General features: G+C 39.0%; 1 protein-coding gene across 2 annotated transcripts in view; it reads left to right on the top strand.

The window, feature by feature from the left end:
* srgap3 (SLIT-ROBO Rho GTPase activating protein 3) overlaps positions 1–20,188 on the top strand; it is a 126,749-nt gene that overhangs the window by 65,783 nt on the left and 40,778 nt on the right. For both annotated transcript variants that reach the window (XM_017712643.2, XM_017712642.2), the window contains exons 4-6: positions 1,858–1,920; positions 12,499–12,684; positions 15,228–15,356. In XM_017712643.2, coding sequence (XP_017568132.1) covers positions 1,858–1,920; positions 12,499–12,684; positions 15,228–15,356 — 378 coding nt within the window. The remainder of the gene's footprint in view (positions 1–1,857; positions 1,921–12,498; positions 12,685–15,227; positions 15,357–20,188) is intronic.

Below are 20,188 nucleotides of genomic sequence, written 5' to 3'. Positions count from 1 at the left end.
TGTGTAGGGTGTGGCTGAGAAAAGTAGCTACTGACAAAAAGCAGCTGCCCTAATTCTGATTAGTTAGATTGGTCACTTCACAGTCATCAGCATCTTCCAGTGCCGTCCCGCTCAACTCAGATCCAACTGAGGAAGCAATAAACTCCTTTAAAGAAGGACTTGTGTAATGTCTCCATGTGAAACAGAAGCAAGCTGACAGGATGAGATGTATGTATCAGGGTCTCAGGTGTTGTCCAAAACACACACCCTGCACAAATGAGATTTATTTAGGCTCTTGTTTCCCTTAATGTGGAGGGCAGGGTTTGTAAATGGATGTGTGAGAGAGAGAAAGAGAGACTCTCAGTCCCCAGATGTATTCGTGTGCAGAAGCTGCACTGATGCGGGCCTTATTGATTGTTGGGTATTACAGCACTTTGTGATTTATCAGTATGAAGGGCCATTGGGGAAGCAGACATAAATCATCCGTGTTCATACCAAGAAACTGTACACCAGTGTACACGCAGGCACATTAACAAAACCCTCACAGTGAAGGTAGCATATGACATTGCTCACCAAACTAAAAGCAGAGGACAAACATCAAGATTATAGTTCAATGTTATTTTTTAGCATTCTGTTTAGTGTACAGTGCAGAAATGTACAGTAGCATCTGCCAATATTAGTCAGTGCTAATGGCTCATTAGTCCCCTCTAGATAGATAGTTACTTTTGTATTGAGAAATGCATTTATTTTTGGGTGAAAATCTTTATATGATGGCTGTAAATACAATAATAATAAAATACTATAATAATAGTAATAGTATCCTCATGAATATTAAACAATATCTATGTAAATCAATATGTAAAATTAACTTTAAATATATATATATGTAAAAAAATAAACATGTAAAAACACATTGCTGGGCTCTGGTGTTGTATGTGTCGTGTTTTGCCTTTGCTTAGTGTGTTACTGTACAGTTATCTAAAGGCGAGGGTACATGTGTCTCTTTCTGACATCTTGGCACAGCATGTTCTTCTTTCTTCTGTACAATCAGCTAAATTTAGGCTAAACTAAAGACTCAGATCAACAATACTTCACTCTGTTCTCACTTTGTGGGCACTTTTGAGAATCCAACCCAAGAAACAGAATTGGACATGAAAGACCACCATGATGAAAGAGAGAAGGGTCAAATATTCTATCATTTATTTTAATCACTTCCTTCAGTTTTTTTATGCCCTCACGGTCCGGCTGGTTGGTTGTTGTCATGGTATGTGAGCGAGACTTGGTGAAGCGTAATGAAAAGACTGACATTTGCACTGCTGCTAAACATAGACCTGCAATAATCACAGGAAAATGGAGCCCTGCACAAAACATCTAACTACAAACCACAGACATGCCAAGAGTCCTTAGAACACGCGGAGAGCAAAACTGCACTCACTGTTAATGACACAGCCCTCACTACAGCTGATACACCCTCATCTCACACACTGTATAAAACCTGTCTGTCTGTCTGCCTGTCTGTCTTTCTGTCTTCCTTTCTTTCTGTCTGTGTGTATTCTTTTGTTCCACGTTTGTCTGTCTGTTGTCCTTCCTTCCTTCCTTCCTTAACTTGACTTTCTTTTTCTCTGTCTTTCTTTCTCTCTGTCTTTCTTTTTGTCTGTCTATATTCTTTTGTTCCATCTTTCTGTCTGTCTGTTGTCCGTGCTTCCTTCCTTCCTTCCTTCCTAAACTAACATCTTTTTGATGTGCATCTGAGTATTATTGATCTGTGGCCTCTTTCTGTGGAGATTAAACTCTTTATTCATGTTTTACATTCATGTTTGCTCAGGATAATATTTGTAACCATTGTTGACATGTTTACTTTTTTTTTTTTTTTTACAGAGTAAAGAAATCGGTATTCAGATGCATGAAGAGTTGGTGAAAGTGACAAACGAGCTGTACACTGTGAGTAGAATCGCTCTCTCTCCCCTCCATTCTGCTCTTTTCTTTTTGAATGGAGCTCACCCACTGGGCCATTCACCATGGCAACACAGCATTTTGCTTGCTGTTTAAGTGTTTTTAATTCTCGGCTGGAGTCCTGTGAAGAACGAAAGTGATGCTTCACATGACCTGTTGCTGAAGAAATGGAGGTAGTTTACAGTGGGATAATGATGATGAGGATGACAATGAAGAAGGTGTTTAGAATAATGATGGCAGTGATCAAAATATTTGATGATGAAACGGAGGCTTTCACCACTGCAGTCATCCCTGCTTAAATCACTTCAACACTTGTGGCATCTCCAAGCTGCAAGCCAGAATGCACTTCAGCACTGCAGAAGAAAATCCCTTTGCTGTTTCTTCACTCTTACTGTTTCCATCCTTCCATCCCTCCATCTAAATACTTCTTCCAATACTTCCAATGACAAGATGGTTTCTTTTATCTTTTTCTCTATATTCATTAATGTACATTGATTGTAAAATCTTTTGCTCTATTCAGCTCTTGTCATGTTATTGTTTTGCTGTCTGATGTCGACCAGAGGAGGATGGGTTCCCCTTTTGAGTCTTGGTTCCTCTCAAGATTTTCCTTTAGAGAGTTTGTACTGGCAGGTGTTGTTCACTGGCACTTGGACCTGAATTTTTAAAGTCAAGCTGCTTTGTGACGTCTCTAAAAATCTATCTGCTTAATCCCACACTGGCACTGTAAAAATTCCTCCTCAGTAAAGGAGTAAAGAACAGCATAGGTGGTCTCTCTCTCTCTCTCTCTCTCTCTCTCTCTCTCTCTCTCTCTCTCTCTCACTCACTCACTCACTCACTCACTCACTCTCTCATTCTTACTCTCTGTCTCTGTCTCTCTCACTCTCTCACTCTCTCACTCTCTCATTCTTACTCTCGGTCTCTCTCATTCACTCTCATTCTCACTCTCTCTCTGTCTCTCACCCTCACTCTTTCTTTCTCTCTCTCATTCTCACTCTCTCTCTGTCTCTCTCTCACTCTCTCATTCTCACTCTCTCTCTCTGTCTCTGTCTCTCTCTCTCTCTGGATGTGTTCCTCTGCTTTTTCAGCATTTCTGCTGGAGGGAGAGAGAGCAGACTGACATTACTCATTTGTTCAGTGACTCCAGTGACAATGTGGAGAGCAGTCTCTGCCTTTGTCGCTTGTAGACTTCAGCAGGTGCCCTGATAGCAACTTTGAACTGGTGGACAGTTTTCCATAACTGAATGGGTAAAGTGAAGTAAAAGAAATGGATGAGTAAATTGGAAGGAGCTTTTCAGTCGCAATATATAGCAGTGTACTTACAGTATGGTGTTTTGTGGACAGTTTTTTCATCACTATAGTGATGATTAAGGTTGCCAAGTAGGATCAGAAGTGAAATTTGTAGTTTTGTCTAGTATGATTTGTCAAACGTTAAATTTTTAAATACAGATTTAAACACAAAACAGAAGCTCACACTGGTATAAACCAGCGATCGTCAACCAGGGGATTGTAAGATGATTGTTGAAAAAATGTTCTGAATCTTCTACATTGCATGTAACATGCATTTTTATTTTAATTGCAAAAACCCTCAAATATAGCAATGTGACTTTTAAACTAGTATTGTCAGCCCTATGAAGAGGTTGTGATAATGTGACATTCCAGCCCGTTGACAGTTTTGTTGGTAAAGCAAAGTAAACTCATATTGAGAAAGTCCTTTGGGGGCCTTGGACACCTGTTGGGAAATGTAGAGTGGGAAATTTCATTTAAAAGTTGATTACAGTGTGCTATAGTAATAGAAACCATATCCCATCCCTTTCAAACGCTCTGACTGAACAGTGTGCAGTTCGGGAGGCTTTCCCAGACCCAGACTTCAGCTCACTGCTTTAGTAAACAGTGTAAAAGTAGTGAATGTGTTCTGCTGATCTTAGACAGACAGAGTGCACAACAAATTCCCTCTCTGTGTCCTTGAGTCATGCACAGGCTTTCTACCAGCTCAGAAATGTTTATGAATGAAGCTACTATTGTTTGTATTCTTAAACGATGTGTGTCACACAGTGAGCAGTGGAGCCCGGGCGATGGTGTGCATTTCAAGGTCACTGTCAGAGAAGATAATGCATCAGGGAAGAGATACAGGAGTTTATCCCTTTAAAACCTCTGTCTGTATTCCGGGGAGAATGTATTTTTGGGGTTGACTGTAGGCTGTAAAAGAATGTGCTTCAGTTTTGGTGGGCGATCGTATCTGGTATTTTAGTGTGGATGTGTAGAATGTGAGCTGAACAGGATTATGTGGGGAAAATGCAATTACATTGCAAGTACAAAGACATTACTATGTAGTACCATGGAAAATTCAGAGACCACCTTTCTTTTATTTAATTTCTAGTGAAGACACCAACTAAGTACAATTCATCTGTTAGTGTTAGGGAAAAAGCAGAAAACATATTTAACAGAAAATTACACAGAAGCCTAAAAATGTTAAATATTACATTTTCAGAATTAGTGGGTCCATGCTTTGCTTTCATTATAGCGTGCATTCTTCTGATAAGACTTGCTTGCTGTTTTTCAGAGAAATCTTCAGGGATTTCATTCCACACTAACAAAGTGTCAGTTTCAGTTTCAGTTTCTGCTTCTGCTTCTCACAGTCCAAGTAATCCCAAACACATTCAGTGATATCGATGTCTGGATTTGGGTGTGGTTAATCCATTGCTCTGAGAACCAATGTAGCTGCTTTGCTTAATTAATTAATTAATTATGTAATTTTTGCCTGTTTCCTTTGGCTTCTTGACAGCTTTTCAAGACTCTTGGTGTTGATTTATCTGGTCTCAATCGAAGGATGGACAGAAACACTGGTGGCTTATTTTCCAGATCTGGAGCAAGAGTGGAGTTTTATTTTCTCCTCTCTCTCAAAGATAAACATTTTAGTACTGTTTATCTGATGGTAACAGTTTTTGTGGACTACTACATCTTGCATAGTCATCAGGAGCCCCATTGTCTCTAGTTGTATTTATCTCCAGGTTTTGGAAACTAGTTTTTTTGCACTTCTTTTTCTCTGGCTGTAAATGGATTAGCTTCTATATAATCTCTTTAGTAACATCTCCTGATAAATGAATAACTTGTGCTCACTGGCTGTTTTGACTGGACAATTAAAAAATGTAGACTAGTCAGACATTTGCACAGTGCTGTATACATTAGGGGTGCAAGATACATAATTATTATTATTGGAATAATGGAATATGTATTGTAGAATATTATAAGTAATACATATTCCATTCTCCATTAATCTGAAGAACCATTTCATGATGCAAACAACTCTTTAATCATGCAAAGGGTCTTAGAGTGTTCATGGTTCTGTATAGAACCATTTTCTTTCCATCTGTTTCAAGAGTGTACCTAAAGAGAGCGTATTATTTACATTATTCATTGCTACAAAAAAACATAAAAACACAGATGTGTGTGGGTGTACTGCTCACTTTGGAAACTAAATCAATTGGCTGTATTTGTGTTGATGACATTGTGACCCCAGGTTCGCATCACCACCACTGTAAAGAAATGTTGAGTCAGTCATTTTCTCTGCATTTAACTGTCCACATCTCAACAGCAGGTTTACATAGAAATTTTGAAAAATCATTGGGCATCTTACATGTTTGATTGTATTAAAGTGTGAACAATGGCTATAAAACCATATAATTGCATCCCTACATATAATCTTGAAAAGCAACAAAGGTTGATATACTGCTCAGAACTAATTAATTACTTATTTAGTTGAGCACACACTGTTTTTCAGATGTTTTTGATGTGTAATCAGAACTCAATAATTAAAAACAACCAAAATAAATTATTGATTAATTATAAAAAAAGCACTTTCCTGCAGGCTTGGTTATTGATCAGCATGCCGTGTGTTGGTTGAATTATGTGTTGGGAATAAGGAATGAGACATAAGAGTGTAGAGAGACTGCAGTCCCTCTGCTGCAGTACAGCCAATTACTCCCTTTGCTTGATGCTGCTACAAAGAAGATGAAGAGAGAGATGAAGAGAGAAATGAACAGCAGTGGTTTTCCAGTCCTGCAGTCCACTTGTGTGTTTGTTAGTAACAACAATGTATTTGTGATCAAAGTGATCAAAGTATTCTTATATAGGCATACTGACCTAATAGCTTATCATTAATCAGAAATATTAGTATTTCAGTAATAATGGTATCAGTAATGACTCTCATTTTCCTTCTTTTGACTGTCCATTCAGTCATGAAGCTTCCAGAAGAAGACTTAGGTGGTCTTGTACTTATCATTATGCATTTTTCATAATGGCAACATGTACACTTCAAAGATACACCAGTGCATTTGTTTTTGCATTGGTTTAATTCATTATATACATTGTTTATACCATTCTATTTATTTCCTCCTTTTTTTTAATCTCCTAAAAATTTTGTCCCATCATCCAGAGATTGTGAATCCCATTGATGCTATGACTATTTGCCATATTGTATGACTATTTGCCATATTGTATGACAAAGATGTACTCAAGAAGCCACACTTAAAATAACCTTAACATTACATGTTTGTGACAAAATGTTGGCCTTATTTAAGATATGCAATTGGACTTTAAGACCAATATTGTACATTTGAGGGAACATTTATATTGTTAGTACCTTGATGAACAAACATGCACTTGTACAGTGCCCTTTTTTCTGACAGTGTAGATTTCATTGCATTTTCAAATTCTGTAAAAAAGTGAAAAACAATAAAAATGGAGAGACAAGGCTTTTGTTCTGATAACACCAACATGAAAAACTGATCAAATTGCTAACTGGTGTAAAACATGAAGTCACTAGACTCTGGAGCAGTGGAAACATAATCTTTGGAGTGACGAATCAGTTCTCTATCTGCATCTGAGGAACGAGTCTGGGTTTGGTGAATGTCAGGAGAACATTACCTTCCTGAGTGGATTTTGCCAACTGTAAAGTTTGGTGGAGGAGGGATAATGCTGTGGTGCTTTTTCAGGTGTTGGCTTAGGCTGCTTAGTTCCAGTGAAGGGAAATCTTAATGCTTCAGCATACCAGGACATTTTGGAAAGTTGTATGCTTCTAACTTTGGAGGAACAGTTGGGGAAACACCCTTTTCTGTTCCAGCATGATTGTGTCTTAGTGCACAAAGCAAGGTCCATGAAGACGTAGTTGGCCCTTAAAGTTTGGTGTAGAAGAACTTTACTGGCCCACACAGAGCCCTGACCTCAACCACATCAAACGCCTTTGGGATGAACTTAAACAGAGATTGTGAGCCAGGCCCTCTCGTCCCACATTATCTGACCTCACAAATGCTCTTCTGGATGAATGGGCAAAAATTCCCACAGACACACTCCAACATCTTGAAGAAAGCTTCACAGAAAAAGTAGAAGCTGTTATAGCTGCAAAGTACCAGCTCTATATTAATGCTTCTGGATTTAGAAGGAGGTATCATAAAAACTCCTGTAGGTGTAATGTTTAAGATTCCCAATACTTTTGTCCATATAGTGTACATCAAAAAAGTAAATCTGTGTTATTGCAATCTTATCTGCCAGTGTTGACCCCTGTTAAGACTGGTCTGTTTTGAAGGTACTGTGGCGTTCCTCTTTTAAAGTCTAACAGCTTGAAGCTGTCATCAGACTACAGGCTCTGAACCACCTCAGCATGCCTGTAAATGAGATTCTATTGCTGGAGGTCTTTCAGCTCATGCCTATTCAGCTAGCTTGTAAACATGTTTTTTCCCTATTTTTTTTTTCTTTCTTTTTTCCATCTGTAGAGGAATGGGTTGATGGTTGACAGCTTTGGGAGGAGTGGAATGGTAACCTAGTTTCTCTCCCACGCTGTAGTGTCTGTAGTAAGGCTTCTGTGAACTCCTCCAACTAGGGCACAGCTTTATGTTTTCCTGTCATATTATATTTATTCATGATTTGTGACTCTCTGCAGATCAAAAGATGAATGTGATTGAGAGTTTGGCTTTTACTCTGTGTTAGTTAATGGTGGTATTGTTCTGCAGAAGGCCACAGATCCGTGCTCCAGAAAGCAGCGCACCATAAAAGAGCCAGCTGTTAGCTTTCATAAAAATTGTGCAGCACTGGCCATTAAACTCCACCATAAAGAGAAATTTAGAGGCATCAGTTCTAGACAGCTGTCATAGAGGATCTTATGGATGTTGCACAATCTTGCAGCATGATCCATAATGCTTAATAGTGAGCACCACATTAAACCATGTTAAAAATGAACGTTCTTATTATTAATATAATGTTGAGTCACCTTTCAGCTTTAGACTAACTCCTGGATCCTGCTCATAACACAAGCACTGCTTTGCACTACAGTCGCTAGTATCAAGGGAGAAGTGCTTTAATAGGCTGCTCACATATATGTGCTTTTACTAGACTGAGGTACAGGGCTAGTGAGCGGTCCCCAGGCTAACACCCTGCTCATCCTCTTCCTAATGAGCAGCAGGAAACAGCTTTTTCCAGCAGGGGTTACGGAGGATGAGGGCCCGGATGCTGCACACTTTTTTAATGCCTGGGATTTGTAGAATTTGTTTAAAGAAGCATGTTAAGCGCATTGTGTCATATTGAGACATATTAGCTATTACACTTGGTTATACTACTTCCACTAGTTAATGTTGTGCAAACTGCTGCCTAAGTCACACACACTCACCTGAGGTATTGGATTTTTATCTAAAATAGACTTACTGATGTTGTTTATGACATCGTACATTATCTATAAATTTAGGCAAAGCTGTTTGAAGCTGTACTTTGTCTTTTTTTTGCAGATAACAGCATGTCATTCAGCAGTGGTCACCAACGCTGGTCCAGAAGATCTACCTTCCTGTGGACTGTAGTTCAAACCACAATCTTCCACACCTGCTCTAGATAATTAATTTGTTTAGAAGTCCTTAAGTGGCTGTTTCAGATGCATTAGTGTTAGGTAAGGGAGGGGTGCAACATGTTGGATGCAGGGTGGCATTAAACTTCACAGGAAGGTAGATCTCAAGGAAGAGGATTGGTGACCACACTCGTACAATGTCAGCAACAGGGCCATTGTGGTTGGTATAAACTTAAATGTCTTATTAGCTACATTAGCCTTGTACAGCTACACTCTCAGAAATAAGGGTACTAAACTGTCACTGGGGCAGTACCCCTCTTGTCACTAGGGTGGTAGCCTCAAGGCTACGTCTCAGGACCTTTAGTCAGGGAATATTATTGTACTATAATCCATTGATATTTATTGTTCTGTTTTAAAACATTAGGTTATGAAAAGGTACAACTTACTTATTTACACTGGTACACAATTGGACCAGTGTTGGTGAGATTTCTAACTGGGCCCTTTAATTCTTCATCCTAACCACTGCCAAATCTGTGTAGAACTACTTACTGCATAGAGAACCAAGTACAAAGAGACTAGAGTGGCACAGATACAGTGGAGATACTGTTTGATACATTGTGACGCTGCATTGTGCTGCATTGTCTGTAACATTCCAGCATCCGGTAGTGACCACTGAGTCTAAAGCATTAACCAGAGAAGTAGTAAAAGGGTGTGTGTTTTCATTGGTATATATTAGCCTGCATGAGCAGTCTGTCTACCAAAGGCTTAGTGATTTAATAAGGCAGTGAAATCATCATTTGAATTGGCTACTTCTGGCTGTATGAGTACCATCACAGAATAGGTCAAAAGCACTTACAGAGCTTTCTTGTAGAGGGATGGGATGGACATGTTTGAACCTGTAAGATAACTGCAAAGCATTTGATGAGCTGGAAAAGTGAGTTAGAGCACATTAAATTCCACAGTGAGCAATGTTTTGGGCTTCTAGGACCAAAAATGTCCCATCCTAGTGTAGAACCTCATCATTACAGTGTTCTCTCCATTGTAAGTAGACTCCTTGACTCAGCATTGCTGCGTTTGTGTGAAAGCCCTGACTTAAGTGAACATGAGAACATGTAGGACCTTCTTTCCGATTTTTATTCTAAAGGCTCATACATAGTCAATGAATAGCCTGCCTGTGGAGTTCTGATGGAATGCTTTTCGGGGCAGTCATGGGCTGGAGGTTAGGGAACCAGCCCTGGGACCGGAAGGTCACCGGTTCGATCCCCTCGGCTGATAGTCCATAACTGAAGTGCCCTTGAGCAAGGCACCTAACCCCCACTTGCTCCCCAGGCATGTGTAGGGCTGCCCACCGCTCTGGGCAAGTGTGCTCACTAGTGTGCATGTGTGTGGATGTTTCACTGCACGGTTGGGTTAAATGTGGAGGTCTAATTTCACAGTGGGCAGAACATGGTTGGCAAAATGGTTCTAAATTTGTCATCATTTTCACCCGAGCCCTGAGTGACTCTTCAAGGATGATGTTACTCAAAAGATATGCTTCATTTCAAGGCAAATAGTGTCTGACTGCGGAGCTTCATCTTTCCAGTGGGGAGAGGATAAGCCATTTCAGCCTGAATGAATTACAGAGCTGGGAATGTTATTTTATTTATTGTTTTGTGTTTGATTTCTCTATAGAAGATCATTTCTGTTTAAATTTTACAGTAAGTGAAGTTTTTGCAGAATTGCAGATTTACTTCACTTTTCCTTTTAAAGAAGTAGTTTGGGGGGATGTAAAGGGAGGCCTGGGCTTGTTAGTGTAAGTCATGTACCACGAATGCCTAGAAATAAGCTGCACTTATATATATTTTATTGTATTGCACTGTGTATTGTACTTTATTGCATTGTATTTTATTGTAATTGTGTTGCATTGTTCTTTCTGTGTTCAACTCTGTTCCTTTTTCACTCTGTGTCCGCAGTGACATTTTGTTTCTAGCAGTATCTGAGCTCAGGACTGTCTTTTCCCTAAGCTAATGGTAGCTAGCAAAGATACTTTCTCTAAAGCACAAAGCACTTCTTGTAAGTTGCTCTGGATAAGAGCGTCTGCTAAATGCTGTAAATGTAAATGTAAGTTGAGAGTCATTAGTTTTGCTACACTATTCAAATATAATTACATAATTACATGCTTAATTAATTGTGACTTAAGCAATGGGTTATATTTGCAGTTGATTCACACTGTGTGACAGACATATTTCCAATTATTTTGATGTCAAGAAATGACAGAAACATGACAGAAGTGTAAAGGATACCTCCTTCAGATCCTAATAACATGCACTACATGGTCAAAAGAATGTGGACACCTATCTAATTGTTGAGTTCAGCTGTTTTAGTCACACACAATGCTATCAAGGCATTCAGTCTTTTAGATAAACACACAAATACTTATGGTCTGTTGCCTCTGTAATGTTACTGGCCTCGTCTGGTTTTTCACATCGTATCTTTAAGCTCAGTAGAGTGGAGTGGTAGAGGTAAGAATTTGGAGAGAGGTTAGACAGATCGCTGATAGTGAAACAATTTTCCTCTTAAAAGGGCAAACACCTGCCCCACAGCAAGTTGCAAGCCATGATGTGGCGTATGGGGTAGCCGATCACATTTCAGGGTGTGGGCAGTACTAGTCACCCCAACCACCTTCAAAACCATGTATGCCCTGGAAATGTCCCTTTTTCACAAATGAAAAAATTCTAGATTAAAACACACTACACAAAACCTGAATTAAAGTGTGAAAAAAAGCACAAGAACGCAAACTAAACTGAAAAAACAAGAGTAAAATAGGTCTCCTTTAATGCTGCAGCATACAGACACATTTAGACAATTATATGCTTTCAACTTTGTGACTACATTTTGGGGAAACATGACCCCTGTGCACAAAATGAGGTACATGAAGACATGCTTTAATGAGTTCGAACTTCAGTGGCCTACATAGAGCCCTGACCTCAGCCCGACTGAAGATCTTTGGGATGAATCGGAACGCTGATTGCAATTCAAGCCTGCTTGTCCAATATCAGTGCCGGCCCTCACGAAAGCTGTTTTGACTGAGGTTCCCACAAACATACACCAGAATCTTGTGGAAAATCTCCCTATGAGTAGTATTGGTAGTATTTCACCATGCTTTTGCTGTCTCTTGCATTACCTTTGACTGTGAAAGGTTAAGAGGATCTTGGATGAGTTCTGTGCTGAACAAAGCATCATCTTACAGTTCTCACCCTCAGAGAAGGTGCCCTGGATTAGATTCAACAACAGCAGTGAACAGGGAGGGAGAGTGTTTGTGTACATGTGCGCACATATATTGGCAAACCTCTGAACAAATTGACTCTATTGTTAATTTCTCATCATCACCCTTTAGAATGCTCTCTTTGTCCTGGGGGTGACAGCTGTTCCACCAAATTGTCCTCTTGTACAACCACATTTCACATTTTCTAAGCATAGAACCAATTCTGAGAGTACATTGAGAATACAGTGTCAGCACCTTTGCTTCTTTTAGTCAGAGTATTACTCTTTAGATGTTATACTTGCCATGATTGCTTAAACTTGAAATGGTCCATGCATTTTTGGCCACACTGTGTTTTTGAAGGTGTACAAGTTTATCTTATTTCTTTGAAAGGCTCTTTGAAATCTTTGAAATGTTCTGCATGTTTTTTATTGTTCATTCTTTCAGTCCATTTTCATTTATTGGCCTCCCCTTGTTGCCTCCCTTCTGCCCTCTGTAGGTGATGAAGACATATCACATGTACCACACGGAGAGCATCAGTGCTGAGAGCAAACTGAAGGATGCTGAGAAACAGGAAGAGAAGCAGTTCAGCAAGTCTGGTGACCTGAACGTCAACCTGCTGCGGCATGAAGAGCGTGCGCAGCGCCGCAGCTCTGTCAGGAAGATCGAGAAGATGAAGGAGAAGGTGATTATATGTGTCCTCGTGAATGAGCCCATGTTATTTGAACCATGCCTCAGGCTGTGTCTGTCATTATGCCCTGTACACTATGTAGTGTACTATTTTAAAAGTTATTTTGTAGACATCTTTGAGAACATAGTGGAGAATATCTAGTGCACTATTACAGTCCCATAGTGAACCACAATAGTAGGCATTCAAGCAATAAACTCCAGCAGAGACAGAATACCTATAATGTGCTGTTGTGTGTTGTGACTGAACGTAAATAATGTGATCTGTAGTGTTATATATTAGATTCAAGTTTATTCAAAGCAATGCACCCTAATAATTAAAGAGGTTTAGCTGTGGTAAGAATTGCTGTAATGCACAGCCTCTTAAAAAGTTATTACACTAAATGGTTGCGAGTACACTGCGTTATGCATAAGACATTATTTTATGATAGTTTTGATCTAAAGCCTCCTATAGAACATGTAAAAACTCAGAAGACACTTGTAGATTCATGTTGAATAGTAAAAAACATTCCTGTATTTGTGTGGTTCTTATCACAACCATTGTAAACAAATCAGAATCAGTACATTTCCCTACAATGAACCATTTCACATCAGACCACTCATCTTAACTGTTTATTATGCAGAAATTTAGAAAAATCGGTGGTAATTCTCTTTAAGAGGAAGCTATGTCTTTCAGTAATCAGGTGCATAAATACAAATTTTAATGTATGAATGTGGTCATGTGCATGTGTTGAGTATTATTTTACAAAGGCTTTGGACTATAGCTTAACCAATCAGATTTTTTTAAGTGCTCCTCATTTTCCAGTGTACACAGTGTATTAGGAAAGCACTAGGTCACATTTCCATGTTGCTCCATTGTGTTTTACTCTGACTCCCCAGGAAGACTGTTTGTTAGCCTGTTAAATCATCTGTCCATAAAGTTTACTGCTGAAGTAGGTAACATTAAAGTCATTCCATTCAAGGAGTGCATCTGACCTGCATCCATCACCTCTGGTAACTGCTGTCTTCTTGCCAGGCCCTGAGGGCCTCAGACAAGACGGCTCGATTAGACCTGATAAAAGGGCTCATAGCACTGAGAGTGAGGATAGTCTATGTGGATGACAGTGAACATCAAGACTTCTTGGATCTTTCATGCCTGACCACTCACACACACCAAAATGCACCATTTCGGGTCAGTGACCTGAACTGTATAACTTCGCCATGACCATGGCTTTAACTCATGCTAATTCACAGTAAGGCATTTTAAGCGTGTGTTGCACAATGCGCTTAAGATGTTACTGTATAGGAGTCTTTCACCAGACTGATTTTTCATGTAAATGAAATTCTGCTTTTCTGTCAGCCAAGTGGGTGCAGCATGCAGTAAGCAAAGGCTGCCAGAAGGCCAATATACAGCCCCCCTACCCCCCTCACACTGCAATGCGTGGAGATGCTGGCAGGAAAGCTGCTCAGGCACACGCTATTTATAACCAACGTAGCCATGGATGCTCTCTCTGCTCTCTGTGTGCTTGCCTGACCCGATTCTGCAAGCTTGCACACTCAAAGAGCCAGACTGAGCCATGCTAATCCTTGACTCACTCATTTATAATTTCCATAATAATTAGCAGACGAGGTGGAGAAAATCTGACCCATGCGCCAACTGTAATCAATTGGATGTTTTTTGTGTGCCATGTGATGAGGAACCCCATCTAAAATATATGCATATTTTAATATTTTACAAAAATTACATGTAGAAAGTCATGCTCATCTAATCAAAATTCATTAGGATTAACTTCTTTTCAGGAAATTGTACATCATTTAAGTATTTTGTTTTGTCAATACAATTATGTTATAGTCAGGTGGTCTGTAATATTAATGCCATTAAAGCAGCTGTCAGCTTTTGAGTGCTGATTCTGTTTGATAAAAAATTCAACACAACCCAGCTGGAGCTCCCTAACAGATGAGGCCCAGTCTGTGTGTGTAGCCCTGCTTAGACCACTTCCATATCAGCGCTACTAAATGTGTGACTGCACAACAAAGTGAATATCTGCGGTAGGTTTTTACTGTATGGTTCAGTCTACTGAATGGGTTCAAGGTGAATATAGACTTTAGACTAAAATCCTTTTGTCGTGAATGACCTTGTGCCTTAATTATGTTTTCTTTATAAAAACAAATGATTGAAGATTTCATTTTGTCACTACCCAAACAATCATAGCGCTACTGAAAGTTTGCCAAATGTTTCAGTAACAGCAATTTAAGCTAATTTTGAGCATACATTAGAAACAGTAGCCAGTACATAACTAGCAAACACAGCTTTGAACAGTTGTACACAAATGAATCATAATATTTTTCATTATCTACAATATCTGATGTACATTTTTTGATTACCAGACAATTTATTATTTTTATCTAGCACTTCTTCCCTTAAAATTTGTAGCTATTTCTTAAAATAATTTGGAGAATTTTGAGAAAGAAATTTTACACAGACTTTCAGTTTACCCTTTAAAGTTCTGGTATGCCTTTATAAGTACTGTTCTTTACTCCTGCTCACTTTTCTTCCTCTAGAGACAAGCCAAATATTCAGAAAACAAGCTGAAGTGCACAAAAGCTCGCAACGACTATTTATTGAACCTGGCAGCCACCAACGCTGTGGTGGCGAAATACTACATCCACGATGTCTCGGATATGATTGATGTGAGTATGCCTCGTAAGGCGTATGTTTGTTTGTGTGTTTTTGCTGGGATTTGTAAGTGTTGGTTTAACACAGTTGAACTGTGGAGGACTCTGTTCCATCTGTCTTCCTTTGCATTGTGGGTACTGGGTCTTGCTAATGCTGATCCGACAGTTATTTCCTGCTCATGTCTTTTTCAACATTTCTTCATTTCATTTTCTCTGGATTGCATATTGTACAGTTTGGTATTATTGCAAGTCTGGCAACTGCTTTATTCTTGTATCTTGTAATTACAGTTCCATTGTGAGACACATTCACCGTTAACAAAAACTAGCCCAAAGCACGTAGCAGTGGTGATGCCACCCACACAGATATTTATTTCAGCTTTATAGCTAGTAACCTGGCAACTAGTGTCATTGCTTTATGTATATTATTTGTAATCTGCCCACTAGAATTACTGTTATGTTTGGCACTGCAGTGATTATCCTGATTACCCTTTTTTCAAAACTGAGGATAACACTAATGGATTTCCCAAGCTGACCCTTTATGTATGCTCACTTTTTGCTGTGTGTGCGCATCATGTCAGCATTAGTGTGTGTGAGTAGATGATGCCAACCTCAGGGATTTGTGCTGAGAGATGTAGTGTGGCCTCGCATTGCTGTCTGTCACTACTCAACACGCTGATCTCCTGAGGCGGCGGAGGAAAACAAACACTCACACGCACTTATATTGAAATATGGCTCAGGGTGGCATATTCAGGGCAAAAGCTTCCTCTCGGTTGTTTCCTGCTAAAGGCAAAGAGATGTGGAGCGAATATAGGCCATTTGCAGATGAACTAGTAAATAGCAAAGGAGAACCATGACTATTAGTACTAGGCCTTCAGTGTGGACAATATATGTCAAAGCTCTGTCAAAAATGAGGGAAAATCACCTCTGTGGTGATGCTAAGATCTCCTAACACCCCTGTGCGATTCAGGTAGTTTATTAGCGCTAAGCTAATGTCCATTCAGACAAAGATTTTTTGCCTGGTGTAGATTAAACGCTGACATTTGCAGCTTGTAAAATACGTTCCATATGTTTTATTCAAAGCTTATAGCAGACATTTAAGAAATATTTTACATTTGATTTAAATATTGGTAATTGATAGTTAATCTGACATGTTAGGCTTTCAGCCCAGCTGCGTAAGACCTAACCAGTGGGCGTGTTTGTGTGGCTATATCTACCTAGATACTATTGAAACAGAATATTTTTTGGAATCTCTTTTGCCACACCCAATATATAATGAATAAATAAAGATGTTGCTATATTACTTGCATAGATTACATAAAACTAGCACGATGTTTATAATAAAATAAAAATAAAATACACCTAAAAATACATTTTCTTTTTTTTTTTCTTCTTTTTTTTTAAAAGGCCTAGACAGCCCTGAGGACTTTTCAGCTGCATAGTTAATCTAATAAAGCACTAACCTGGTATTGTGTAATCATTTGAATTACTTTGTACTTTTGTAAAGGAAAAATGGATATAAAAGATTACACAATGAAGTCTCTGCATCAATGAAACTATATTCGTGTTTTATTCATGAGAGTATGAAAGGAGAGCTCTGAGTCAAGAATGAATGTCTATGTGGGTAAGTTGGGGAGGAATTTGGCCCAGGACCTCAGTCAGAAGGTCTGCATGTGGGGCTTTTCAAACCACTAATAGACAGATGCAGAGGCAGTGCTATGCCACAGAGCCCACCTCTGTGCACAGAGAAGTTCATGTGGCCTCTGTGGCTTTCTGTAGGTTTTCTCAGGCCTTCAGGTTACTTGGTATTTCTGTGCTCTTCCTGCCGCTGTGTAAAAATCTTTGCAGTCAAATTGTGGTCACAGTGGTTGAGAACTTCACTTCAGGATTTTTTTTTTTTTTTTACTTGAAACCGGCCTGGGCTGGGTTGCTGTGACTTGTGTTGGCCACTAAAGGAAATTGCATGATTCCCCGATCGCTGCTGTTTATTTCTATTATTAATTAATCCAGTAGGGTTCTGGAGCTCCGTTGCTCCACTCCTCTCTTTTCTATATGATTAATTGAATAATACAACCGATATGGCTGCAGTTGCCTCACACTTTACCTGCCATGGCAACACCATCACTCAGAGGCTACCTGATCCACGTCTATTGCCTGTCTTGTACTGCATATTCACACGTCAGACATGTCTTAACTACATCAAGGTTTTCACACTGGGAAGCCATGTTATCATGTTAAGGTTAATGTTATCATTATCATCATAATGTTATCATGTAAATACTCATGATAATGTTATCATGAGTATTTACTCATTAGTATTGAGTTTTTTGGGTTTTTTTTTTAATCTATGTATGAATCTTAGAACACAGGAAGACAAACCTACTTAATGCTGTTGGTTTATCATGAGAGCATATGTGTATTTTGCCCAGCCTTGTCCATATTATTGTAATGTCATTACAGGTAAAGACTACACAAAGCATAAAAACCAGGACAAAAGACAAAAAAGAAGAACATTTACAAATCAGTTCCAAGAAAGCTCAACTATCTACCCAAGAGCACAGACTTCAGAGATGTGGGGAAAAATCAATGCAAATTTATGTGAAAAACAAAAAGCAAGTCTGGAAAAAATTGAAGTGGAAATGAAGGCAAAGGGTGGCTTCTGTTACATGTGTTATTCTGATACTGACACATTAATTTGTACTTAATGGGCATTTTGGCTGGAATTTAAATAAATGATGAGTGTCTTTGCACAGTACTGTAGTCTTGGCACATGTGATGGATGCAGAGTGTGTGGCAACACCATTACTTCTTTTATGCTGCAGTGAAAAAGTAGAAGCCATATCGCCCCCCGCTCTTCCTTAGGTCTACCGGAATCTGAATGATCATATGCATCATATGAATATTATAGAACAGAGTCTATAATTTCTCATCCTAGAGGTCTAGTTTCCTGTGGACTCTAGTTTCAACCACCTGATACAGTTAATTAAATTCTTCAATGGTCAGATCAGATGCTTTAGTGTTTGGTAAAGTGGTGGCTGCATGTTAGATGCAAGTTGGAACTAAACTCTGCAGGTATGTTGATCTCCAGATGTATAGTTGTTAACCACTGTTAGAGCGTTGTACAAGGCATTTGTTTTTAAGTAAACAACATTGACCTTTGCCTATAATCAGTGACTAATTGAGTAATGGTTCCACCTCTTCTTGATTCTAGTGCCCCTTGAGGGCAGGATTCCGCTGCAGTGCTTCTTAGCACAGCACATACAGTAAACTCCTCCAAGGATACTGCAAGGTGATACTCCCCTGCCCCTTTCCTCAAACATGGTGGTCTTTATAAAAGAGCTGGGTCTGTTTTACGGTCCTGATGTGTATAAACAAAGCCAAGACTCAAACAGTATTGCAGCAGGCCATGTACTCTCAGCTGTTTACTGGGTGCAAATACACTGAAGCACACTGCATGCACATGTCGAATCAACTGAATTGAGTCTGGTTTATAATTCCACTGGCTTGGGGAAATGAGGTGGAGTGTTCCTTTAGCTCCCTCTCAGTCTTGCTCTTTTAAACACCATTCAAACATACTGAAGTGTGACAGTCACTGTGTGTCGAATTTGGCTTTCATGTTGGAGGTCTGTGATTGGCTGGTAGCCTGCTGCCAGGTTTTCCTCTCCACAGTGATTGGCTTTCTCCTGTTCCTGTGGTCTGCTTTGATGGTGTGTGGTGTGTGTGTCACCCATAATCCACTGAGAAACGATGAGAGGAGGCAAGAATTGATTCTTTTGTAATTTATATGTAATTTTGAATATACATAAATACATTTAGTGTGGACCTTTCAGTGTGTTATTGATTGAAGAATTGATTTTGATGTACTGACTCAAAATTCTCAGCACAGCTTCATTTTAAAAGTGCAGTGTAACCAACAGTGTTGCTGAGGGTAGGGAGGAAGGCTGACATGGTCATGCTGTGCTTGTCAGGCAGACAGCAGACAGTAGACAATGTATTTTTTGCTGTATTAATACAAGGTGTGCCCTACCTGACAGTCAACTACAATGCTTACTATTTGTTGAATATTGTTCTGGCAGTCTGGTTTATGTCTGGTTAACATTTTTGTAAAACATGATACAGCTTGCTTTTTAGGGATACACAGTAATATTAGACATCTGCAGATAATATGTTAGAACAGTTATCAGCTTCCAATTTCTCAGATTTGGCTGATACTTCAGAGTGATATTTAGTGATGTATTTATTGTACTCCTGAAAAGTAGAATGTGTAGGTGAGGCTATGATACTGTAAATACTACACCTGATTATTAATTATTAATCATTTTATTACATTTTCAATAAATTTGCACTATGCATAAAGAAATATTGGATATCAGTGTCAGCCTAGAATTCCATATCGGTGCATCTTTAAATGTTTTAGCATAGAGTGGCAGTACTCAGAAAGAATTGATTCATTTACGTAATTAATGCAAACTTAAATCTCATCAAATACTGTAATCCTTTGATATGTTTAAAAAAAGTGTGATACTCAATTTTATTAATAGCATCCAGCACTGAAGTACATCAGTATGAAAAGAGGAATACTGTAAAAGTGAATTGTTTCAGATCAGATGAGTAAATCACACTATGATACTTTTTTAAACATCAACTTAGTGCGTCAGTTAACATTTTGCCATGATTTGATTATTTGGGGTTGATTTGAATTATTTTGGGGCAATAGCTTTGCAGAATTAATGCAGTTGACTCTCAGATTGATACATAGTGGTGCAACAATGCAGTTTCACACCCCTGTAGGCCATACAGTCCCCTCTAACACCCTCTACAACCTCAAGATCATACTACAACGTCAGAAA

This window comes from Pygocentrus nattereri, chromosome 26, assembly GCF_015220715.1.
Source record: "Pygocentrus nattereri isolate fPygNat1 chromosome 26, fPygNat1.pri, whole genome shotgun sequence".
NCBI lineage: Eukaryota > Metazoa > Chordata > Actinopteri > Characiformes > Serrasalmidae > Pygocentrus > Pygocentrus nattereri.
This window is presented reverse-complemented; position numbering and strand designations above follow the sequence as displayed.